General features: G+C 38.9%; 1 protein-coding gene across 1 annotated transcript in view; it reads right to left on the bottom strand.

Moving 5' to 3' along the window:
* The window catches only part of LOC126249416 (bromodomain adjacent to zinc finger domain protein 2B-like), a 352,537-nt gene that overhangs the window by 58,654 nt on the left and 266,571 nt on the right, over positions 1-27,312 (bottom strand). The window contains exons 30-31 of the mRNA XM_049951070.1: positions 17,790-17,996; positions 17,086-17,261 (exon numbers count right to left, since the gene is read on the bottom strand). Coding sequence (XP_049807027.1) covers positions 17,086-17,261; positions 17,790-17,996 — 383 coding nt within the window. The remainder of the gene's footprint in view (positions 1-17,085; positions 17,262-17,789; positions 17,997-27,312) is intronic.

The following is a 27,312-nucleotide window of genomic DNA, read 5'->3' as shown; positions in this document are numbered from 1 at the left end:
ATATTACATGTCTGTAGATTTATAATTAAAATATTTGTTTTGACTTGTCTGAGTTAACTGGATTTCTGATGAATCAGAAAAATGTGTCTGCAAAAGATACAACTTTAGGGTATCATCGTTCTTTCACTTTTGTATACAAGTGATATTTAAATAGTTAATTTAATGAGGCTTGGAAAGAAAGGCTTGTATTATCTGATGATCTGATACAGTAAGCATTACAATGCTTCCCAAAAAGGGCAATTATATAAAGTAGTCATTCACAGTTCTGCATCACTGAAATTGTTGAAAATGTGCAGTGAAAAAGTTCTGGAGTATACAATAACAAATTTAAAACCTATCAATACAGCTTCACTAATCGAGCAATAACCCTGCATGCAGTACACTCACATAGTCTGGTTTGCACAGCCCAGTATGAAAGAAAACCTTCAGGAATGCAGGGAAAGCTAATAATAAGCATCTCAACTAATTATGTCAACTAAATGCAACACACTACATTAAGTACCTTTAAGTGTTAAGACTAACATTTTTGGGATCAAAAGAAAAATGTACTCATTTTAAAATAAAATACACAATACGAGGTGCATTCAAGTTCTAAGGCCTCCGATTTTTTTTTCGCCGGACTGGAAAGAGATAGAAACATGTGCATTGTTTTAAAATGAGGCCGCGTTCATTGTCAATACATCCCAGAGATGGCAGCACCGTACAGCAGATGGAATTTTACTGCCAGCGGCGAGAATGTGAATTGTTTTAAATACTTAAAATGGTGACGTTTTCCTTACTTGAACAGTGTGCAATCATTCATTTTCTGAATTTGCGTGGTGTGAAACCAATTGAAATTCATCGACAGTTGAAGGAGACATGTGGTGATGGAGTTATGGATCTGTCGAAAGTGCGTTCGTGGGTGCGACAGTTTAATGAAGGCAGAACATCGTGTGACAACAAACCGAAACAACCTCGGACTCGCACAAGCCGATCTGACGACATGATCGAGAAAGTGGAGACAATTGTTTTGGGGGATCGGCGAATGACTGTTGAACAGATCGCCTCCAGAGTTGGCATTTCTGTGGGTTCTGTGTACACAATCCTGCATGACAACCTGAAAATGCGAAAAGTGTCATCCAGGTGGGTGCCACGAATGCTGACGGATGACCACATGGCTGCCCGTGTGGCATGTTGCCAAGCAATGTTGACGCGCAACGACAGCACGAATGGGATTTTCTTTTCATCGGTTGTGACAATGGATGAAACGTGGATGCCATTTTTCAATCCAGAAACAAAGCGCCAGTCAGCTCAATGGAAGCACACAGATTCACCGCCACCAAAAAAATTTCGGGTAACCACCAGTGGTGAAAAAATGATGGTGTCCATGTTCTGGGACAACGAGGGTGTAATCCTTACCCATTGTGTTCCAAAGGGCACTACGGTAACAGGTGCATCCTATGAAAATGTTTTGAAGAACAAATTCCTTCCTACACTGCAACAAAAACGTACGGGAAGGGCTGCGCGTGTGCTGTTTCACCAAGACAACGCACCCGCACATCGAGCTAATGTTACGCAACAGTTTCTTCATGATAACAACTTTGAAGTGATTCCTCATGCTCCCTACTCACCTCACCTGGCTCCTAGCGACTTTTGGCTTTTTCCAACAATGAAAGACACTCTCCGTGGCCGCACATTCACCAGCCGTGCTGCTATTGCCTCAGCGATTTTCCAGTGGTCAAAACAGACTCCTAAAGAAGCCTTCGCCGCTGCCATGGAATCATGGCGTCAGTGTTGTGAAAAATGTGTACATCTGCAGGGCGATTACGTCGAGAAGTAACGCCAGTTTCATCGATTTCGGGTGAGTAGTTAATTAGAAAAAAAATCGGAGGCCTTAGAACTTGAATGCACCTCGTATGAGAGTTTTGGACATTATAATCACTAGTGAAGAGGATGCCCTAGAAAAATCTCACTTTTTCAGAAAATGTCCCACATAATTACATCTGAAAACTGAGCTGTACTCACACTTACTTTATTTTATCTAAGATTCAGTGGCATTTATCTCAGAAAATATGGTATTTATTGTAGCAAGTTAACAACTGGTATAACGAACTGTTTGGGGAGCTTCTGTTGTTGTAAGCTTCTTATTTTACATCACATACCATATTTTGCGGACTATAAGACACACTTTTATCTTCGAAAAATTGTCTCCAAAATTTAGATTTGTCTTATACTCAGAATTAATATAAAAATATCCAGTGTTTGACATAAAATTCCTGCCAGTCTTTAAAATGGCCAGATATTCTATGTTGTGGGAAATCTATCTCCATTTGCTATCATTGGATTCAACTGACAGCAGCAGTGCACCAATGCAATGAACATGAGTTACGGGGATTCACAAACTTGCAAACACTGTCTCCCTTGTGTACCACCATCACAAACCCAGAACACAGCATAGCCTATGAAGCATCATTGCAGCATATGGTGCCAGAAACCTGAACTGAAAGTGATATGTGTTATCACGAACAATACAATATTTTTGTTAGCCAGTTTCATATTGGAAAAAAAAGGTATGTACATGATGTGGGCTATAAATTGAAAGTAATAGCATATGCAGGAGAACATGGAAACAGAGGAGCTGAGTGGCATTTTGGTCCTCTACCAACAGAAGAAACCATTCGCAAATGGTGAGCTGGTAAAGCAGAATTAAAATAGATGACAAAGACTAAATGTGCATATAGAGGGCTGAACTCAAAATGGCCAAAACTACAAGATTACGTATTGAAATTGATTCAAAGACACCATAAAAATGGCACCAGAATTAATACAAAAACGATTCAAATACACACCCATAAGCTGGCGCTACAATGGAACTTAACAGACTTTATAGGTGGAGTTGGTTTGTGCTACAGGTTTACGAAGCATCATAGACTTACCGTATTTACTCGAATCTAAGCTGCACTTTTTTTCCGGTTTTTGTAATCCAAAAACCACCTGTGGCTTGGAATCGAGTGCAATGTAAGCGGAAGTTCTGAAAAATGTTGGTAGGTGTCACCACAACTAACTTCTGCCATCAAATATATGTAGTGCAACACAGGTATGCTTTGCAGGCACAAAGATAAAAACTGGTGCCAAAACCTCTGCATCAGTAAATAAATTAATAGAAAAGGTAGAAGAATGTAAACATTATGCCATGTATTCTTTCGTGTTTGCTGCTATAACATTTAAATCCTGTCTGCCTAATAAACTACGAAACTAGAGTGAGACAACAGCAAACGTGGAGGAATATACATATCATGTCATGTTTATATTCATATTATTCTTATGCTGAATAGTGATACAGTCAGAAATGAAGCATGGCAACTGACTAGATTTTTAAATCCAAGATGACTCTTAATTCCTGTGCAGAATGTAATGTACTAAAGAGGCATCTGCAAATATTTTGAAATGGACAAAAATTTTCGCTAAACTCTCGTTCAGAACATCTTCTATCATACGCAGTCTATTATTTGGTTCTTGTTGATCATTATGAGAGAAAGAAGCAGTGTAAGTAACAACAAATAGCAGTGTGTTGCCACTGTTTTGCTTATGAGACAATTCCTCTCTTTTATTTTTTTATTTTTTTTTATTTTTTTTATTTTATTTGGAAGCCGCGGTAGCAAGCACAAAAACAAGCCATGCCGCGAGCGGCAACAGGTTGTAAACACTCATTATCAGAATGCAACAAACAATGCATGACACAGTACAATAATGCACTTTCAGATCAAAGCAAAATAAGCAATCGATTCAAGCCAGATGGAGCGCGAAAAAGGAAGATTAGCCATATAAAAATGGACGGAGCACCTGACACATAGCAATGGCTACTTGGTAAAGCTTAATTGTTAAGCTTACGACTCGAACCAAACTACTGCAGTTTTATCTTCATCCATTTGACCTCAATTGTGTTTCATGTTACAATGGACCAACTTTGTTTCGATTTGGAGGGGCGGTTTAAAACTTTTCTCTCACCTTGAATTTCGAGTCTCAAATTTCATGAGCGAGTTAGATTTGGGAATTTTTTTCCCTTGATTTTGAATCTCATTTTTCAGGTGCGGCTTAGATTTGAGTGCAGCTTGGATTCGAGTAAATATGTTAGCATGCGAACCAAAACCAAAATATCTCAGAAAATGTCACAAGAGTATGAAGAGAAAATATTATCTTTCCATTACTATATTATTCAACATTGAAAGAAAACCAGTGTGGAATAAGCCAAATAACAAATATAGACGAAAGTCCTCTGAGATTTGATGTCCAAGTAACAGAACTGTTGCCATGAAAGGTGATAAAACTGGAACTATAAAAACAAGTGGACATGAAAAATGCATTACACTGTTGTTCTTTTGTGTTGTGCCCATGGTACTAAACTTAATCCAATGATCATTTTCTAGCCCGAAACAATGACAAAACCTTCTGAAATACTGTCTGATGTTGTCGTTCATGTAAGTGACAAGGGCTGGATGGATGAGGCTGGTATGGGATTATGGATTAACAGAGTGGGAGAGAAGGAAAGGTGCTTTACTGAAGGAGAGTTCTCTTCTTGTGTGAGATCAGTTTAGTAGCCATTTGAAAAACTCTGTGAAAGAGAAACTGAAACAGGGAAATACAGAGCATGCTGTTATTCTGAGTGGACTTAATTCACATTTGTGACCTTTTGATGTCTCGGTAAATAAACTGTTTAAAGTGTATGAGAGAGGAATGGAACAATTGGATGATGGATGAAATCCTACATGAATTCATGCCGAAGGGAGCTTTAAAACAACATAAAATCAAACAAGTGTCTCAGTGGATAAAAACAGTTGTGGTCTAGAGTGAGAGAAGACATTACTGTTAAATCCTGGAAGAAATGCAGCAGTTCAGATGAAAATTTTCAGTGATTTTAAAGGTCAGTTCGATTTTATAAACTTTAAACATTTTTTAGTCTTGCTTTGCAGTCTAATACTTGAAATGGTAAAAACGTAATTTTTTTAAGAATTACTTAAAAATTAATCTGTGTCTTATAGTCCATAACATCTTATGGTCCATAAAATATGGTAACAACTCTTGGTACCAGCTCAAAGTAATATCATACTGAGAAAAAAATAAAGCTTCATTCAGAACTTTTAATACTAATCCTACCATAAACACAGTAAGTATTTTATAAATATGTGGCTGGAACAGAGAGTCATCCACTACAATAAAATTTTTGTCAATCAGTTGAGACAGTGGCTCATTTGAGCACCACCATTGTTATCCCAACACCCAAATGCATAGTCAATGATCAGTTGTAACAGACTGCTGCATAATAATGCTGTACAGCTAGGTTGGTCAGTGTATAAATGTAAATGACTAAATTCATAGGGTTGATACAGATCTGATGTGACTAGGCATTCATAGCTTGCTTGTAAGAGCAAAGTCACTTTTCCATTGCCTATATTTACCACACAAAAAAGTGTAAGCAGATTGGAAAACTCATGTCTGTCACTGTGAATAGTAAAATATTAAAATACCAAGTGTTACTTCACTTAAAATGTTTATGACAGATGAAAACTAGTGTCAGTGTCAGTGTCAAGCAAAAGATTGAAAGAGGTTTGCTTCATATTGACTTGAGCATCAGTATTTTTAGAGCCATGAATTTAATTTTTCCCCAAGCAAAGATGTTTTATGTATGCAATATTCATCTATAAACACATAGCAAACTTCCGGAGTTTTAAACTACAGGTTCCATAACCATGGGTTGGCAGGATCTAGTTGTATTTAAATTCATGAAAGTAACCATGACCTCATATTCTTCTACAAGGATATGCAAAAATAGAATACAGCAATGTTAAGAAACTGACTGTGTCCAATCAGTACACTTATTTATTTTGCTCTACCGCTTCAAGTGTAATATTTGATTACTGAGATGGCAGTGTCATAAAGTCATGCACTGTAACACGCAACAGTACCCAATTGTTGGCTCTGAGACACTGTGTTGGGGAGTGACAAGAAACTCAATTTCCACAATAAAATATCACCGAGAGTTACCCTCTACCCACCATCCCATTATTTTTAAATGGAAAATTACAGCTAAATTTCCTCTTGGCAGTAAGGACAGTAGAAATGTATTTGTTTTTATAATGGCTGTTGATATTAACGTGACGTCCTGCTCTCGTGTATTTTGGAAGCATCCTCCATGATATTATGACTTTGAGAGAGCCTTGTTGGTTTTTGTAATACTGTTATAACTGTCCATTTCATTGTAGAGTAGCACCATCAGCATTTGTATAGGTGATGGCACAAGATGAATAGTCTATCAATGGAGCAGTCCATAACTACACACCCGAAATTACTTTTACATTTGATGATAAGTCTCCATCCGAGATAACATGCTGCTTCCTCCCTACAGAAAAGGTCCTCAATCCAGACACAAATTTCACCTGATACCTCAAATGACCGTACCTTTGGCAATAAGCATAGGTGTGGTACTGAGTAAAATGCTTTTCAGAAATCAAGAACTACTGCATTTACCTGCCTGCCTTGATCCAAAGCTTTCAGTATGTCATGTGAGAAAAGTGCAAGTTGGGTTTCACGTTGTATACTGCACAGCTTCTTGAACAAAAATAAAAGAATTTAGCACTTTTTGAGCCAATTTCCATTACAAAGACGTGGAGAACACTTCACGTAGTTTCAGTAGGTTTTGTTGTTGCTGCTTACTTTTTGCATAGAGCTAGATGTAATCCACATCAGATAACTTGAAGGGTTTTCACCAACAGATTTTATAATATACTGTTATCTTGTTAGAATTTAGCAGGTTCAAAAAAATATCTAAATTACAAACAACAGAGAACTAAGTGTATCATTACTCATAACTGGAACTTCTTTGGTTCCAATGTTCGCAATATTTCCAAATGGTGGTTACTTGATATTTAACCAGGAAAATATCATTTTATGTCTCCCTGTAACTTCTAAATGAATGAGAGAAGTTTTTCTTTGACTTACAAAATACACCATTATTTCTCTATCTACACTCATCCTTCGTCTGGAGATACTGGCTGACTTTACATAAATCTTCTTCCTCACTGTACTAATTCATCAGAACAGATTTTCCATTCTGCCAAATGCATATGCTAATCATCTGTCAGTCTTGTTTCTCACATTTTATGCCCACAGTGCCAGATACGTTTATTGGTATTTTCATTCATTTAAAGTCACCTTCCAAAGATCACAAGTGTGTGTGTGTGTGTGTGTGTGTGTGTGTGGGTGGGTGGGTGGGTGTGCACGTGCGTGCACATGATTATCAATCTCATAGGACATTTCATTGACAATCAAACTGCTGCTTCTTCTGTCAATGGCTCACATTACCGTAGGAGCTTACAATGAGAACAGAACTCTCCCACAGGTTCAACTGTCCTCATGAGGATCCTATTCCACTCCCCTCACCAAGAAACAATGCTTGGCAGTAATGAGGATTTAACCTGACTCCTCAGTTAGGCAATAACACATGCCATCCACGTAACCATAATAATATCATGGACCAAGCGGGACATTATGAAATGTGTGATACTGGCTATTAAGAATGTAACCATATGAGAGCTTGTATATTTTTGAAATGCAAATTTCATGGTTACCTCTTCCAAACTATATTGTTCAATACAAACTCATCAAGAACTATAAAACTCAGTACAATGTTTAGTTGGTATAGCAAATTTTGAAAGCTACATTGTAAACAAGTGGTATATACTCACATTTTCTTTGATCTCAAATTATTCTATCAGAACATGAGAACAGAATGTTATACATTGAAGAGCCAAAGAAACTGGTACACCTGCCTTATATTGTGTAGGGCCCCAGCGAGCATGCAGAAGTGCCAGAACACAATGTGGCATGGACTCTACTAATGTCTGAAGTAGTACTGGAGGGAACTGACACCACAAATCCTGCAGGGCTGTCCATAAATCCGTAAGAGTATGAGGGGATGGAGATCTCTTCTGAACAGCACGCTGCAAGGCATCCCAGATATGCTCAATAATGTTCAAGTCTGGGGAGTTTGGTGGCCAGCGGTAGTGTTTAAACTCAGAGGTGTGTTCCTGGAGCCAATCTGTAGTGATTCTGGATGTGTGGGATGTCACATTGTCCTGCTAGAATTGCCCAGGTCTGTCAGAATGCACAATGGACATGAATGGCTGCAGGTCATCAGACAAGATGCCTACATATGTGTCACCTGTCAGCCATATCTAGACATATCAGGGGTCCATATCACACCAACTGCACATGCCCTACTCCATTACAGAGCCTCCACCAGCTTGAATAGTCCCTTGCTAACATGCAGGGTCCACAGATTCATGAAGTTGTCTCCATCCCATACACATCCATCCAAACAAGATAATTTGAAACAAGACTCATCCAACCAGGCAACATGTTTCCAGTCATCAACAGCCCAATGTCGGTGTTGACAGGCCTGGGCGAGTCATAATACTTTGAGTTGTGTTGTCATCAAGGGTACATGAGTGGGTCTTTGGTTCCGAAAGTCCATACTGATGATATCTTGTTGAATTGTTCGCACACTGACACTTTTTGATGGCCCAGCATCGAAATATGGAGCAATTTACGGAAGGGTTGCACTTCTGTCACGTTGAACAATTCTCTTCAGTCGTCACTGGTCCTGTTCTTGCAGGACCTTTTTCCAGCCACAGCAATATCAGAGATTTAATGTTTTACTGGATTCCTGATATTCACGGTACACTTGTGAAATGGTTATATGGGAAAATCCCCACTTCATTGCTACCTCAGAGATGCTGTATACCATCGCTCATGTGCCAACTATAACACCACATTCAAACTCACTTAAATCTTGATAACCTGCGATTGTGGCAGCAGTACTGATCTAACAACTGTGCCAGACACTTGTTGTCTTATATAGGCATTGCCAACCGCAGTGCCTTATTCTGCCTGTTTACATATATCTGAATACGCATGCCCATTCCAGTTTCTTTGGCACTTCAGTGCAAACATGTTAACAACAAAAAGCACTCTGTAATTAATAAATTAATGAACAATATTTTTACATTGTTAATCAAATGGAAAAATCAAGTTTAATGACAAAGAAAATAGTGTATTAATATCTAATTGTATCTCTAAAACAAAAGATATGCATAAAGTAATGAAAACTCCAAAGTTTGTAACTGTGAATTAACTTGTTTAAGAAACCTAACCATAGATCTCTATTTTTCCAGTTGTTCAGATATATAAAAAATAGAACTGCTGAGGTCACCATAGTTGTTGCACGAGCATCAAAATTTGGTTGGGATCCATGTCACTAAGAGATGTAATTTTACCATGTTCTCAAAGTTTTGTCAGTCTTAATTTCATTCTGTTTTGTGCAAAAAGTAATGTGCAATGAATATAAACAATTTAATTACACACCTGGTGTCATCTACATTATTTGGAGAACGATTTGCAGATTGGATTTTTCCAGGCAGCGAACTGCAGATGGACACCCAAAATCATCATGGAAGACATTATCAAATAATCAGATGAGTATTTTTGTTGCCAGCTTAAATGTGAATATTGCTCTTTACACTTTAATTTTTTTGTGACATACATTTGTAAAAAAGTTTGTTGCCTGAATCCTGGACTTCTAATTTCACTTCATTATTGACCCAATACTGAACATTACAGTACACCATGCAGACAGTCTTATGCAACTGCTGATAAAAAGAAAAAAAGTAGTATAGCCAACACTAATGTAAGGAAAAGAAGCCAAGAGAAATTGGCAGTATCAGAAAGTAACAACTTCTTACAAGCCCTCTGGTTTTATAACATAAACAGATTCACTGAAAGCTACAGAAACTGTGTATCATGTGTCTCTCCTAATGGTTGCCATGGGATTTTCCTCTTGTGAGTTTGGTCATGAGCTGTTTCATACTATCTCCATTGTCAATGGAAAATATTATTTTGATTTATATTATTAAAAAAATCATACCTACATTTTAAGAAAATTGTGAAAAAGATAGAGTGCTACACACCGTAAAGATGACGTGCTGAGTTGCAGACAGGCATGATTAAAAGACTTTCACACACGTAAAAGTCTTTTTGCTGTGCCTGTCTGCAACTCAATGTGTCATCTTTACAATGAGTAGCACTCTATCCTTTTCATAATATTGCTGATACTCCAACTTGGACTTTCCACTGTTTGATTACATCTAAATTTTAATTTTATGTGGCTAATAGAGGCAATAACCTCAAACTAGGGCTGTTTATAAAATACTCACGTATTGATGTATCGACATTTTTCCAAAAACTGTCAATATATTTCAGCAATATTTTTTCCCAATACACCAATATCAAAGTGGCAGTACTTTGCTGTGGGCAGAAATGTGTGAGGGGAAATGCTGATGTAATCAGCACTTGGTGCTACCAACAGAAACTGCAACATTTAGCTTCACCATGCAATTTTGACACTACCACTGCTAGGTCACTGACATTGGCAGAAAGAAAAAAAAAAAAAAAAAAAAAAAAAAAAAAAAAAAAAAAAAAAAAAAAAAAAAAAAAAAACAAGGGAAGTCAACATGTAGTGACGAAACCGAGCCACAGACCCATCGGACACTTTTTATTGTGCCACTTGCATGCAGTTACCATTGTTAGCAAAGTGGTTATTGCCAAGGAGAAACATGCATATTTTCCCTTTCAGTTCTTGCTCTAAGGGGGATAGCCAGGCTACTAGTTTTTTGATGTACAGAATATCTAACAATAAACCAGTACTTAAATATACTGCTATAAAACTAGCAGTATGCTTACAATGTGAAGCCGATATTTTTATGGCCCTCTACATCAATATTTTTTCCATCAATATATCAATACATTTTCTCGATATATCACATTCCCAATATTTTTAAAACTATCAACAGTCCTACCTCAAACTAGTGTTGTGTGGTATTAAGGTCAAGGTGATTTACTGAGAACAACGGCAAAAAATGCAGAATAATCATGTTTCCAGCAGCTACTGGATGCATCTCAATATACATCTAAAACTATTCTCTCCCAGCCACCTGAAAGAATGTGGCCAAGGGTATTTTATGTACAACTTTATTTACCATTTTCCCCATTCCATTTATGAATGGTGTACAAAAAGAATGATGGTAGGTAAGCTTCCACATGAGCTTCAACTCTTCTTACTTAACCATCACAGTCATTTCATGAGATATATATGGAGCACAGTTACATACTGCCCAAGTGTTCTTTGAATTTACACTTTTGAAATATTAACAGTAAAATCCTGTGTGCTGTGTAATGCCTCTCTTGTAACTGTGTGTTGCTTCATCTCTACTGCTTCTATTAATCTGACCTGGTAATAGTCCCAGACCCATAGAAAATACTCAGGAACTGGTCAAGCAAGGATTTTTTATGTCATATCTTTTATGCGTAAATCACATTTCATTAGATGTTGTTCAGTGGGTTTCAGTCTGGCATCTGCCTTTCCTACAATTAGTTTTGTAAGTGTAGCTCTATTTTAAATCACTCCAGACACATGCCCTTAGATATTTAATAGCTATGTCTGTTTCGAATGACTTTTAACCACTCAGATAATCAAACTATAATGGGGCTTACGGTCTACTTATGTGTAACATGTTACAGCTGTTACATTTGCCAGTTACTGCAACAAATGTCAATCCTTTACAAGTATTTTAACATTTTCAGACTTTTCAGTACTTCAGACATCATCTGCATATAGCATCACAGAGCTTCCAACATTAACTACCAGATCATTAAGATGCATCATGAAGAGTGCCAGTACAATAAAACTTCTTTAGGACATGCCCAGTTTATGTTCACGATTTCTCTTCATTTGCTTACTTCTATTTGCCAGGCAGTCTTCAGACCAATCACAAAACTGTCTGAAACTCCATAAGCTTGTTCTTTGTTCACTATGTGACAGTCACTGTATATCACAGTACAATGGGACTTTAGAGAAATGTGGCATGTAACAGCAACCAAACTCAATGTTTTGCTGTGACTGTAAATAAATAATTTTGAACTGAATATCACAGTGGCAACGGCCTTGCCGCAGTAGATACACCGGTTCGTGTGAGATCACCGAAGTTAAGTGCTGTCGGGCGTGGTCGGCACTTGGACGGGTGACCATCCAGGCCGCCATGCACTGTTGCCATTTTTCGGAGTACACTCAGTCTCGTGATGCCAATTGAGGACCTACTCAACCAAATAGTAGCGGCTTCGGTCAAGAATACCATCATTACGACCGGGAGAGCGGTGTGCTGACGCCACGCCCCTCCTATCCGCATCCTCCTCTGAGGATGACACGGCAGTCGGATGGTCCCAACTGGCCACTTGCGGCCTGTAGATGGAGTGGAATATCACAACAGAGTGATCCGACATTGCTGTATTAATTGGGAACATAAAAACACAATTCTGAAATTTTGTTAAAATGAGACACAGAACTATGCTTTCCTTTGACAGCGAAGGTTGTATGAAGATTTTGAGCAGTTTTTGTTAAGGCTTAACAACCATACATGTCACAATGACTAAACTGAAAATACCTTCAAAACACTAGAGAAATGGCATATGATAACTCTTAGTAGAGATACCTTGTAAAATATTTCCTTGGTATATTTTAAGTGTTTAGACCTATATGATGTTATCACAGTTCTAAGTCTTCACATGACATCAATACAAGTTATCAACATTAATTTAGCAGTAATGTAAATGTTTATCTACAGCAAGCAATTTAATTTCTTCTCATCACATAGTTATAAATAAAAAATGAGTATGCTTTACAATGGCCCAGGCAAAAAGTAGACCACATATACTTCCTGTACAAGAAAAGTTAAGGTGTCAAACTGGATGGTAAAACTTGTGTTCAGCCTGTGAGCAGAACTAATATGCAGTTTACATGACTAATTTTACCAACAAAATATTAGTATGTTAATGTACACTGATCAGTTAGAACATTATACCACTGTTGTGACAGTGCCACGACATTTAACAGTGCCGCCATGACAGTACGCGCAAACGGCGATAGAGGCGCTCCGCAACTCGGCTGAGTGCGGGAGCGCCAACTAGCTGCGAACGGCACCGGCCGCATGTCACGGCACGGCAGTCGAATGAGAGATACTGAGTTGTTATCATGTAACCAGCTATTGTTTCTAAGTGAGTGTGTTTGAATATCCACGCAATTATTGGTGATTAAAGGCTATAACACTTTTTGGCGACGAGGTCGGTTATTTTCACTGCGTTGTGGATTTGTGTGTTCGTGACGGGGCAGACATGGAACAGCTTATGCAAGCGCTCATTGAACAACAAACACAGCTGACGGCTGCTATTCAGGCGTTGTCGATGTCGCTTACTCATCGTCTGTCTTCCTCTTCTCCGCCTCCATTCCCTCCTTATGACGAGGCCGCTGAGGACTGGGAGGATTATGAGAAGCGTTTGTGGCAACACTTCTTGGCTTTCGGCGTTGTCGACGCTCCTATGTGTAAGTCGTTATTTCTATCTTGAATTTCTCCACGGATCTATCAGCTGCTATCTCTGTCCTTCCAAGAAATGTGTGACTTATTGTCTAACTATTACCGAAAAAACACCCACGTCATTGCCGCCCGCATGGCGTTCTACCGGTGTCGTAAACAGCCCCATCAATCTTACCGGGTTTGGGCGGCGGAACTACACGGTCTGAGTAGGAAATGTCAGTTTTTCACGGACACTCATCATGAGTCTTATGCTGATTCAATGGTTAGGGATGCTATTCTACGGCTTGCTCCTGATAAAGAAGTTTCGCAACGTGCCCTACAACTGCCAAACCCGTCGTTGTCGGAAGTTCTAAGCATCACTCAATCCTTTGAAGTGTCTCACGCTGCTGGCGCGCAAATAGACACGTGGTGTCTCACAGGAGAACGAAGATGTGGCAGTGGTTCACTCGCGTAAACATTGTCACGTTGGGCCGCAACACTCACAGCGAAAACAGCAACCACAGAAGCAGGTTCCTTCTGCACTTCCTTCTTGTCCACGTTGTTTCGTACAGCATGACAGGGCCGCGTGTCCAAAACGTTGGGCCACGTGTAATTCCTATAGGAAAAAAGGCCACATTGCTTCTGTGTGTCAGTCCCCTAAAGTTCCTGTCGACGAGGACGAGGCATCGGACATGGATGTTAACTGTGTGCTTTCTCAAACAAATAAGTTGTTTGTTACTGTTCGTGTTCTGGATAAAGACATTCGCATGCAAGTGGACACTGGCTCTGCAGTAACTCTCATTAATTCTCGCACGTATTTGGAGTTGGGCTCCCCTCCCTTGTCTCCAGTAACGCGAAATCTGAGAACTTATAATAAACAGAAAATTCCTATCATTGGCCAGTTTGATGCTTCCACTGCCTACAAGTCTGTTGTTAGGCCCCTCACGTTTTATGTGGTGGATCATGCGGGCACTGAAAACCTGTTCGGTTATGACGCTTTCCAGTTGTTCGGGTTCTCCATTGATGATGATGTGCACCTCATATCAGAGGATATTCCGTATCAACAGCTGGATGGATTGTGTTCTGAATTTTCGTCCGTGTTCTCTGCTGGTCTGGGTCATGCCAAGGATTTTTAAGCCCACATTACTCTTAAACCTACAGCTCGCCCTAAGTTTTTCCGGGCATGCCCTATTCCGGTGGCGTTGCGTGCACCTGTCAAGGCTGAGATAGACAGGTTAACAGCATCAGGGATTCTCCTTCCTGTTACCTCCAGCGAATGGGCATCGCCCATCATGGTGGTTTCTAAACCAAACAGGAGTCTGCGATTGTGTGGTGATTTTAAAGCCACTGTCAACGCTCAGAGCCTCATTGACACTTATCCTCTTCCCCTTCCTGAGGAGTTATTTACCAAGCTCGCTGGGGGCCAGTTCTTTTCCAAACTTGACCTATCGGAAGCGTACCATCAGTTGCCGTTGGATGCTTCTTCCAAGGAATTTCTCGTCATCAACACTCCTTGTGGATTGTATCAGTACCAGCGGTTACCATTTGGAGTCATGGCATGGCAGTCAAATGAGAGATACTGAGTTGTTATCATGTAACCAGCTATTGTTTCTAAGTGAGTGTGTTTGAATATCCACGCAATTATTGGTGATTAAAGGTTATAACAACCACCTACATAATATCCGGTGTGTCCAACTTTGGCGCAGATAACAGTAGCGATGTGTTGTGGCGTGGAATCAGTGAGGCCTTGGTAGGTCACTGGAGGGAGTTGGCACCACATCGGCACATAAAGTCACCTAATTCCTGTGAATTCTGGGGACGGGGTGATGAGCTCTGACACCACGTTCAATCATACCCCATATGTGTTCTATTGGGTTCAGAGCTGGTGAGTTGGAGGACCAACACATCAATTGGAACTCGTCACTGTGTTCCATGAACCACTCCATCACACTCCTGGCCTTGTGACATGGTGCACTATCTTGTTGAAAAATGCCACTGCTGTCGGGACACGCAATCGTCATGAAGGGTTGTACATGGTCTGCAACCAGTGTGTGATACTCCCTGGCAGTCATGATGCCCCTCACAAGCTCCACTGGATGGATGCCCACATGAATGTTCCGCACAACGTAGAGCCACCACCAACTTTCCTCTGTTTGGTGGTACAGGTGTCAAGGAGCTGTTCCCCTGGAAGATGACAGATTTGCGCACTCCCATCGGTGTGATAAAGAAGGTATCAGGATTCATCAGACCATGTAACACTCTGCCCCCGATGTCGTGTGTTAACATTGGCACATGCACGGGTCATCGACTGCGAAGCTCCATTGTTAGGGGTGTTCAATGCACTGTGTGTTCAGACACGCTTGTACTCTGCCCAGCATTAAAGTCTGATGTTAGTTCTGCAAAAGTTCACCACCTGTCCTCTTTTACCAGTCTGCCCAGCCTACAATGTCCGACATCTGTAATGAGAGGTGGCTGCCCAACCCCATGATGTCTGGGAGTGGTTTCACCTTGGTTTTACCAAGTATTGAAAGGCACTCACCACAGCACTCCTCAAACACCTGACAAGTCACACAGTTCTCGAGATGTTCATGCCGAGTCTACAGGCTATCACAAACTGCCATCAGTCCAACTCAAATGGCTTGTTTGCCTTCTCCATTCTACACACAGACAGCTCGCTCATTGATACTACGTGCACCTTCTGTGTGTCTGACTAGCACTAGCAGTCATTCCTTGCTAAGAGATGCTGCTGTCAACTGAATGGGTTTATATCGATAGTAGGTTGATGGTCATAATGTTCTGGCTGATCAGTGTATGTAGTATTTTAATTAATCTTTCAGTTATATGGTCAATAACATTACTGTACAAAACATTACAATCTCACAAAATTCTGGTTACAGCTCTTGTGTATTCAGACTAAAACTGTTGCCACAAGCATTACACTCAAAATACACTTTAAGAAATAGGTATCAAACATGTATAGCTTGAGCAGCAATTGTCTTGAACAAATTCTCTATGTATGACGTGTGTGTTAACTATTGCATTATTTTCACACCACTAGCTTCATAATCAGATTTCACATTGTCAGGAAACATGTTTATTTTTTTCCCTGAGGAAGAAAAGGAATCAAGGTTAGAGTTTAATGTGTCCTTGAAACTTTGGTCATTATGGTCAGAGCATAATCCCATGTGAATAATGATGGTAGTGGGAATCAACTGCAGTCTTCTTGAAGGCACCATACACTATTTACTCAAAGTAAAACTGAAAATGTAAACTAAGATACCTGGATGGCGATTTGGATGCACTCCTCTCATCTTTACTTCTCCTCTTAGATAGCACAACACATTATGTATAATTAACTGGTAACTTTGAATGCTTGTAGGCATTGTAATAAACTGAATCCCATACAAATTGTTGTGAGGGGCAACATTTACCATTCTTCTATAACAATAATCATAAAACACTGTATGATCAGCCTTCTTTTTGTATTCACTTTTGTTACTGTATCACATACAAGATGCATTCAGCACAAGGCGTAAAACATAAAAAGGATGTATTACAGCAAAATCTAAGATTAAAGCAAAAGATGTTAATTAACCTTTCAGTTTGATGATTAACAGTATTACTATACAAAATATTATAATAAACTCACCTCACACCGAGTGGAGGCTTTAAGTATCTTCTTTCAATTGCAGCTTCTAAGGAAATGAGACGTTCTTTTGCAATCTCGACTGGATTTGTCTTTGCTTCATCAACATCTGATGGTAAACACGATGGTCTGAACACAGCTGTCTCATCTGAAGTAATCCGCGGTGGGACCTTCCATCCCTAAATGTGTAGCACATAAAAGAAAAATAACATGTATCGCTGAACACAACTAGTTACCACAAACAGCCTCACAAACTCATAACTAAATAAGTCCTTGTGCTAATAAAAATGAGAAACTATTTGCTGTGAATAGAAAATACGTAATATACAGTACGTGGCTGAGAGGGGGGAGCAAAACGGTGGTAAAAACAGAAAAAGTCACCCAGCCACAAGCAAAAGTTGTTCTGCTTATGAATACTGGTTTAAGAAAGTGAAGAAAGTGCCATTTATATAGGAAGAACAGACACTGTAAAATGCAACCTAATCTAAGAAGAAACAGATAAAATTTATGAATCATTAACAGAAAGTGAGGTGTGTGAGAGGCTGTTATGAAGAAAGTAGAAAAGAGTATGGATTACCAAAGTGGTGAAAAATTAAATAATGCTCCTTATATTTAGAACACACAGCAGAATTATATTCCAAAAACCATAATACGGCATTAAGTAAAGTGTAGCTTAGTAGAAATATACATTATTTCCCATAACTTACCTTTATCTGCATGCTGGCATTAGCTACCTTGTCTTCAAGTACTTCAAGCTGTTCCAGCATCTGCAAGTCAACACGAAGTGCTACTCGTGGGTACCATTGATCTGGCTCGTCTCGCAGAGGTGCTCCACCAGGTAATGCTGCGATTTTGTGATCCATGTCAGTGATTGCCAGATCTGTCACAGCTTTTTCACCTCCAGCAACACACACCTATAATGGACCAATATTGCTTCTTACTTGTTTCCATTTAACTGTTTATTTTCAGTTTATCACATAAATTTTGATTACAATGGTCCAGTTCCAATTTACATCAAATGGAAGAAAAGCAGCCTTACAAACAAAGAAAAATGAGTTTGAGACCATTGCATAAAACCACAAGTGTGATTAATAAAAACACCACTAAAGGCAGTATCTACAACCAACAATTATTACAGAGAGAAAATTTTACATAAAATTTACAATTAAAACAATGCACATACTTTTTGTAATTCTTGTGAACACACATGGTACTAAGCTCAGTAAAATAAAACAGTAAACCTTTCCTAGGAGTTTTGTAATTATTATTCAAATATAGCACACAAAATGTCCTGTTTTGTCCAGTATTTCTTTTCTTCAGTCAGAAAAATGTGGGTGCTAATGATAGCAATAACAGGGAAAAAAAGAAACAATAGTTTCTAACACAAAAAATAATAATAATAAACGTAATGATAGTTGCAAGAGAGCAAATTTTCAAATCAAATATAGCATGATGTGAAACACATAAGCCTCTAAAATGATATTTCGTTTTTATAGCTTCATAGTGGTTATAGATAACACAGTTTACTGCACTCTACTGACAACAACCAAAGCAGCAAAATCAAAAATGAGGCATTGCAAACACACCACCAAAGAGTAAACATGCATTCAAATACATCATCCTCTTTTTCCATACTCACACTAGAAATGAACATCCGATCCATTTGCTATGATGCCAAACAGAATACAAAAATTTGTAAGTATGTGGATAATGAGCAAGAAATCTTTTAGTCCTAAAGAGAATAGACTATTACTGACCACTTGTGGGACAAATTGAGTGACACAAAAACTTATAAAATGTTTAATATTCTCCCCCTCTATATGGTAATACTGCACTACAGGTAACTTAGGCTGACAAGTACCTCTATGTGTACCAAAAGTAATGCCGCAACACTTTAGGCTTATGAATGGTTGAAGGTGTAAATATGCTTAAGTATACTACTGATAAAGTATTCTTCTCTTAATGTATTACAGTGTGGAATTTAAAACTGCATGTTTAATACATCATGTGCTCCTTTTGTGGCAGGCTATACACATATCTTAAGAAATAAATGTAGTTCTATAATGCATACAGTTGGACCAAACAACAAATAACACTCTACAGAGCAGTAGAAAAATAATCTTGACGGATATGACATCCCATCAAATCCTGGAGAAAAAACATCAACTGAGCCACATATTGTTCACCTGGGAGATATGGCCAACACCATGATAGCCGTGCACCTTATAATGCCTAGTTGTACGATGAGACCCAGTCGCAGTGCACTGGGCATAAAACTGTATCAGCAGAGTACAGCCTAAGTTTTGCATATGTTGTTACCAGATAAAACTTGTTGACATCATCTCCTGAGTGTGTTGTTCACTGACATTTGCTTTTGGTTTATACTACCAGGGCAGACCATGCATGCTTACTGCAAAAATCGTAAATTTGTTGTTTAATGTGGGTGTATTAGCTGTTGGAAGCGTCTCTTTCCATGTAGGACAATTCATATAATATTTTGAACTTTTGATTTCCCTGCACAAGAGGTAAGTTTCTGCATCTGTGTTCAGCTCAGTACATTTGTCTGAAATAGTGCATGAACCCCATAGGAGCATTTAAAAGCATAGGAGCTTATGTAAGTTTGGAAAATACGAGAAGTACTACCAGAAGTGAAGCTATGAGGGTAGGTCTTGAGTCATGTCTGGATAGCTCAGTGTATAAGAGACTGCCCCTAAAACCAAGGGTCTGGGTTCAAGTCCTAGTCGAGCACACAGTTTTAATCTGCCACAATATTTCAAAATAGCACGCACTATCGCAGATTGAAATAGTCATTCTGGAATATTTAAAAGGTTCTACAGCATTGACTTAAGTAAACAATGAAATCTGTAGCTTTGCAGTTTAAAAATGAAATTGAGTAATATGTCAAGAACGTCTTTTTGGGCAGTGCGCATTGCAATAAGCGAGTGACTGCGTGTGAGATCGCTCTCTAAGTTTTCATATATTTTTAGGTTCCAGATACATATTTTAATGGTTTTTGTGATAATATTTACTATATAAGTGACGTATTAGTGGTTTCTTCATTCAGCTCTGCCTTTCTTCTGTTGTGACGTGATATTTGTGAGTGTTTCGTATCGAGCAACTTAACCTCTTGCCTGTGTTTACATTCCGCGCTGACCAGTTGCAGCTGTAGCGGCGCATCGAAAGCTAAGTACTAATTAATTGTTTGTGCATAGTGATTTATTTAGGAACTTTAGTAGTCTTCAACCGGTGTTCGTGGTGTTTTCTGGTGAAATAATTTCAGAAGAACCTTTTGGGAACTGTTTACAGCTCGTTACTGTGTGATTAGACGTTTGATTCTCTTTCTGTATTAGTCTTTTGTTATATTCACATTTGTTGTTTATTAATACTGTTAATAATAGTAGTTACTTCCCTTGTAGAGTAAGTTTGTGATTATTGTAGTCAGGTTTTTAGCATCTTCTTATTGTAGTAGCGGAACTTAGAAAAAGTAAAATTTTACCATGAGTGAGAAGTGTGGGCTTTGCTGTAGGTTCATGAGTAGTGGATTGCGGTGTGACACTTGTTCGAAGTATTTTCACTGGGGGGAATGCAGTGGGGAAGCCAGTGGGCATTCTGGTGAGATCCTCTCCTGGAACTGCAGGTTATGTAGCAAGAGTAAACTGATAGAGGAGCAGGAGCGTAAGATCTGTGCCCTTCAGGTGCAGTTGAAAAACGCACAGGAGGAGCTAGATAGGATGAGGAGGGAGAAGGGGGTTGGGGAATGGGAGCTGGCTGTTGGCAAGAGATCTGCTAGGAGAAGAAGATTTTCAGATAGTTTTACTATTGGTGTTTACAATAGATATGACCAACTGTCAGAGTCTAGTGGAGAGGAATCTCTAGTAGCTGTAGATGTAGGAAGTATGCAGCAGACCTCAGTAGTTACTGTGCCTAGAACAGTTGCAAAGTCGAAGAGGAAGAAGAAGGTTCTGCTGTTAGGTAGTTCACATGGCAGAGGTGTAGGCCAGCAGTTGCAGGAAGTGCTGGGAAGTGAGTACCAGGTCACCAGCATTGTGAAGCCTAATGCAGGGTTGGCTCAGGTGACTGTTAACATAGGGGGGTTATGTAGGGATTTTACTAAAGAGGATCAGGTAGTGATTGTGGGTGGGGCTGGTAATAGTATTGGTAGGGATGGGGAGTATAACATAGATGGTGACCTGGAAAAGATAGCCACTCAGACTGGCAACACGAATGTGCATTTCGTGGAACTGTTTCAGCGTCACGATCGGCCTCATCTTAATACAGCCGTCAGGCGTAATAACATGAGACTTGGGGGTGCGCTGATGACAGAAAGCATGGGTCACATTTCAGTGGTGTCGGTGGAGTCTATCAGCAGGACGGGTTTCACTAGACACGGCCTGCACCTCAACAGGTATGGGAAGGGGAGGTTGGCAAAGCTTATAGGTGACAGCATAGGTGGGGTTGGTGGGATCACTCATGGGAAAATTCCTGCAGTAGTGTGTGTTAGAGCTGCACCTTTTTTAGATTGAAGTCAGCTGATAGGTATTCCTGCTTAAGGGAAGTCTCTCTAACAAGGGAATCACTTTTGACAAAGTTTAGGTATCCGAGTAATGAGGGAATTAGTATATTTCATCAAAATATACAAGGTATTAGGGATAAAGTTAGTGAACTGCTTATAGATGTTGACTCTGAAATTATTGGTATATCTGAACACTTCTTAAATAAGGAGATAATTCAGAGGCTTCCTTTACCAGGATACAGGTTGGCTGGCTGCTTTTTGAGGAGCTCTTTGCGGTGTGGGGGAGTAGCCATGTATGTGAAAAACGGCATCGCATTTGAGTCAATTGATGTTTCAAAGTACTGCACTGAAAAGGTGTTTGAATGTTGTGCAGGTGTGGTTAAATTTAACGGAGTTAAACTTGTAACTGTTGTTATTTATAGATCCCCAGACTCCGATTTCACAGCATTTTTGCTAAAGCTAGAGGAGGTTCTTGGTTCACTTTATAGGAAATACAAAAAGTTAGTTATATGTGGTGACTTCAATATTAATTGTATAAGTGATTGTGCAAGGAAGAGGATGCTGGTAGACCTCTTCAATTCATATAATCTTATGCAAACCGTATTCTTTCCAACGAGAGTGCAAGGGAACAGTAGAACAACCATAGACAACATTTTTGTTCATTCCTCATTACTAGAAGGGCATTCTGTTAGAAAAAAGGTGAATGGCCTTTCAGATCATGATGCGCAAATTTTAACTTTAAAAGATTTTTATGCTGCAACTCGTGTTAAATATAGTCATCAGCTGTTCAGGAAAGCTGATCCGGTTGCTGTAGAGACCTTTGTAAACCTTATAAAGGAACAAGAGTGGCAAGATGTTTATAGCGCTGAGACAGTAAACGATAAATATAATGCTTTTCTAAAGACCTTTCTCATGCTCTTTGAAAGTTGCTTTCCGTTACAACGTTTAAAACAGGGTACTAGCACAAACAGGCAGCCTGGGTGGCTGACTAGAGGGATAAGAATATCTTGTAGAACAAAGTGGCAATTATATCAAAACGTTAGAAACAGTCAAAATCTAAATGCAGCAGCCCATTACAAACAGTATTGTAAGGTGCTTAAAAATGTTATTAGGAAGGCAAAAAGTATGTGGTATGCAGATAGAATAGCTAAGTCTCAGGATAAAATTAAAACCATATGGTCAGTCGTAAAGGAAGTTGCTGGTCTGCAGAGACAGGTCGAGGATATAGAATCAGTGCGTAGTGGGAATGTCCATGTTACTGATAAGTCGCATATATGTACAGTATTTAATAATCACTTTCTGAATATAGCAGGTGAACTAAATAGAAACCTAATTCCAACAGGGAATCATATAGCGCTCTTAGAAAAAAGTGTTCCGAGACTGTTACCTGAAATGCTCCTCCATGATACTGACAAGAGGGAGATTGAGTTAATAATTAAATCACTAAAGACCAAGAACTCTCATGGATATGACGGGGTATCTAGCAGAATACTGAAGTATTGTTCTATGTATGTTAGCCCAGTACTTAGCCATATCTGTAACTTTTCCTTTAGGAGTGGTCGGTTTCCTGATCGATTAAAATACTCGGTAGTGAAGCCACTTTATAAAAAGGGAGACATTGATAATGTTGACAATTTTAGACCTATTTCTATGCCATCGGTGTTTGCTAAAGTTATCGAGAAGGTTGTATATACAAGGTTACTGGAGCATTTAAATTCACATAATTTGCTGTCAAATGTTCAGTTTGGTTTTAGAAATGGTTTAACAACTGAAAATGCTATATTCTCTTTTCTCTGTGAGGTTTTCGACGGATTAAATAAAAGGTTGTGAACGCTAGGTGTTTTCTTTGATTTAACGAAGGCTTTTGACTGTGTTGACCACAAAATATTACTGCAGAAGTTGGACCATTATGGAGTAAGGGGAGTAGCTTACAATTGGTTCGCCTCTTACTTTAAGAACAGAAAGCAGAGGGTAATTCTCCGCAATATTGAGAGTGGTAGTGATGTTCAGTCCCAATGGGGCACTGTTAAGTGGGGCGTTCCCCAAGGGTCGGTGCTGGGGCCACTGCTGTTTCTTATTTATATAAATGATATGCCTTCTAGTATTACAGGTGATTCAAAAATATTTCTGTTTGCTGATGACACCAGCTTGATAGTGAAGGATCTTGTGTGTAATATTGAAACAGTAACAAATAATTTAGTTCATGAAATAAGTTCGTGGCTTGTGGAAAATAATTTGATGGTAAATCACAGTAAGACTCAGTTTTTACAGTTTCTAACTCACAATTCAACAAGAACTGACATTTTAATTAGACAGAATGGGCATGTTATAAGCGAGACGGAACAGTTCAAGTTCCTAGGCGTACGGATAGATAGTAAGCTGTTGTGGAAAGCCCATGTTCAGGATCTTGTTCAGAAACTAAATGCTGCTTTATTTACCATTAGAACAGTATCTGAAATAAGTGACACTTCAACACGAAAAGTAGTCTACTTCGCATATTTTCATACGCTTATGTCGTATGGTATTATTTTTTGGGGTAATTCTTCTGATTCAAAAAGGGTATTTTTGGCTCAAAAACGGGCTGTTCGAGCTATATGTGGTGTAAGTTCAAGAACCTCTTGTCGACCCCTATTCAAAAATCTGGGAATTCTGACATTGCCCTCACAGTATATATTTTCTTTAATGTCGTTTGTTGTTAGCAATATTAGCCTATTCCCAAGAGTTAGCAGCTTTCACTCAGTTAATACTAGGCAGAAATCAAATCTGCATGTAGAATGCAGTTCCTTGACTCTTGTGCAGAAAGGAGTGCAGTATTCTGCTGCATCCATTTTCAATAAGCTACCACAAGAACTCAAAAATCTTAGCAGTAGCCCAAACTCTTTTAAGTCTAAACTGAAGAGTTTCCTCATGGCTCACTCCTTCTATTCTGTCGAGGAGCTCCTGGAAGAGCTAAAAAATTAAGCAAATTCCAGTGTTACATTGTTGATTGTCTTCATTTAAACTTATGACTTGTCACCTGAATATGTTTTTTTTTTTTTTTCTATATTTCATTTTATCTGTTTCTAATATCGTGTTATAATTTCATGTATTGACTCGTTCCATGACCATGGAGATTTCTCCTTAATTTGGTCCCACGGAACAATAAATAAATAAATAAATAAATAAAAGGATATGTACATTACTATCAATAGAATGTTTATTTGTGAAGGGCAGAGATATTAACAAAGAAATATTATGATAAGATTATGATGAAATCAATACCATTAGCTGCTGTTGGGCGTTGATATAAATCAACAGGGACAGTCGAAAATGTGTGCCACGACCTGGCCTCGAACCCAGGATCTCCTGCTTACATGGCAGATGCTCTATCCATCCGAGCCACCAAGGGCACAGAAGATAGTGCGACTGCAGGAATTTATCTCCGGCACACTCCCCGTGAGACCCACATTCTCAACTTATAGTCCACACACTACATTCGTAGTGCCCCTGACATTATACCCATTACTTGTGGCAGACAATCCACCGAGTCCTGTAAGAGTTCAGGCAAATCGTGTGCATCTGCACTGAAGAAGGTCATCAGCCGGTTAGCATTAAACAATATGAAAATCGCATCTGTTCTTTCGGACATGTCCGAAAGAATAGATGCTATCTTCATATTATGATGAGGTTCATAAAAAAATTCGTAAATCAATATTTTAAGGTATTTAATTAAGATAAAAGTGAATGTAAGAAGTACCATGGAATCTGATAAGGCTAAATGTGAATAGTGTAATAACCATTACAAACAAGAAAGTCAGAAGTTTAACATATTTTTGCAATGTAAAATCTATATGGACAAAAGCAGAATAATTCATTTATTTAATCATATGGTTAGCCCCCCCCCCCCCCCCCCCGCCCCCCCGTCGGGCAGGCAGTTAACTGGGTGACGGCCTTTCTATTTGACGCCACTTCAGCGACCTGCAGTCGATGAGGATGATAGGATGATGATGAGGACAGCACAACACCCAGTCTCTGGGCGGAGAATATTTCCCAACCCAGCTGGAAATCAAACCTGGGCCCAGAGAATTGACAATCCATCACACTGAGCATTCAGCTACCAGGGGTGGACAAAGAATGATAACAAGGTTATTTACAGAGTATAATATACAAAGGTGGTAGGTATGCAGCATACATAACAGACAGAACTGCAACTCTTACAAAGTCATTAGCAACAACACCATCGCCCACAAAAAAGCTAATTCATACAATAACCAACTATGACCAGCCAAGTCATAGTCCAAGAATGAAACTTTTCTAAATCACAGGTAGATGGTTATGCAACTAGGTAAAATGTGTCATGCGTAATAATGAATTGTGTTTACTCAATAAATTTCACACGTTAAGAAGACCTCTAGGAACTAGTGCTTCAGTGAAGAAATTTAAAAACACAAGCAATAAAAATGACTAGAACAAAATAAGAGAGAATACTTATTGATGACAAAAACAGAGAGCTTATCAACAGAAAAATTAGAAATCAAGTACTGAATATCTCAAACTGCATGACTAACCATGTTCACAACATTCATTGAAAATATATTTGCCAGTTTTTTGGGTAGATGACACAAAATTATTTACTTATGTGGATTGATATAATTGGGAATGTGTGTCCAGGCCAAAGGATGTTGTGTCCGCTCATCTGTAGTTACATAAATTCTATGATACTCTATCATGTTAATGACTTTTAAAATATAAATATACAACGAACAGATAAACTACTGTACAGGCTACTAACTGAATAGTAATGTAGTTGGGTCCTACAGAAATATATAACAAGCATGTTTTTGATGCAATCAAATGTAACACATATCTATGAGGTTTGGAGGTGTGGCACTTGAGGCCCCTAGGCACGAAAGCCCAAACAAACTGCACAGATCATATTTCACTGTCAAGTGGCATTTCTCACATGGTAAATGTGTATTTGTATTCAACTCACAAGTATCATGAAACATCATCAGGCAAGGATGAATATTTTTTTTTTGGAAATCATAATCACTACACTATTATTTGTGAACATTGCAACACCCTAAACGAATGGACTGAATGATTCCAAATTTCAGGAATGTATGACCAAAATGTTTACTGTTATACCAAGCTCAATAAAGGGCAGTCAAATGATGTTCAAATGTGAAATAAAATACTAGTATTATTATCTGTATCAAAAAGCACAACATTAGCATGAAAATTAGTTAGAATGGGCTTATACACAGCTTCGTGTTACAACAGTGGATAGAATGGGGCTACTCGCAATGACAAGCTGGAACTAGACCAACCACAGTGATCACACTATGCAATGGCTATGAATGCTGCAGTGTGGAAGTCTTTATCAATGCTTTGACACAATTTGGTGGCAGTTTGACTAGCATCACACATGTCATTACACCAATTCCATTATCCAGAAACAACAAACACTTCAGACTGCAGTGGATAGGGAAAGCCATTGTTGACATGCTGAATGGCAAAGGCAATGTTTCCACATAGTTCCTGTTTCAAGTTGCCCTGCTTTGATGGAAACATGCACTGGATGCTAAAGTGTTGAGTTGTGCTTGGGAAGCTCTGATGGTAGAGCACTTGCCCGCAAAATGGAAAGGTCTTGAGTTTGAGTCTCTGTCCGGCACACAGCTTTAATCTGCCAGGAAGTTTAATATAGAATTTATTTTTATTCTTTAAATAATGTCTAC

Source organism: Schistocerca nitens, chromosome 3 (assembly GCF_023898315.1).
Source record: "Schistocerca nitens isolate TAMUIC-IGC-003100 chromosome 3, iqSchNite1.1, whole genome shotgun sequence".
Taxonomy (NCBI): domain Eukaryota; kingdom Metazoa; phylum Arthropoda; class Insecta; order Orthoptera; family Acrididae; genus Schistocerca; species Schistocerca nitens.
This window is presented reverse-complemented; position numbering and strand designations above follow the sequence as displayed.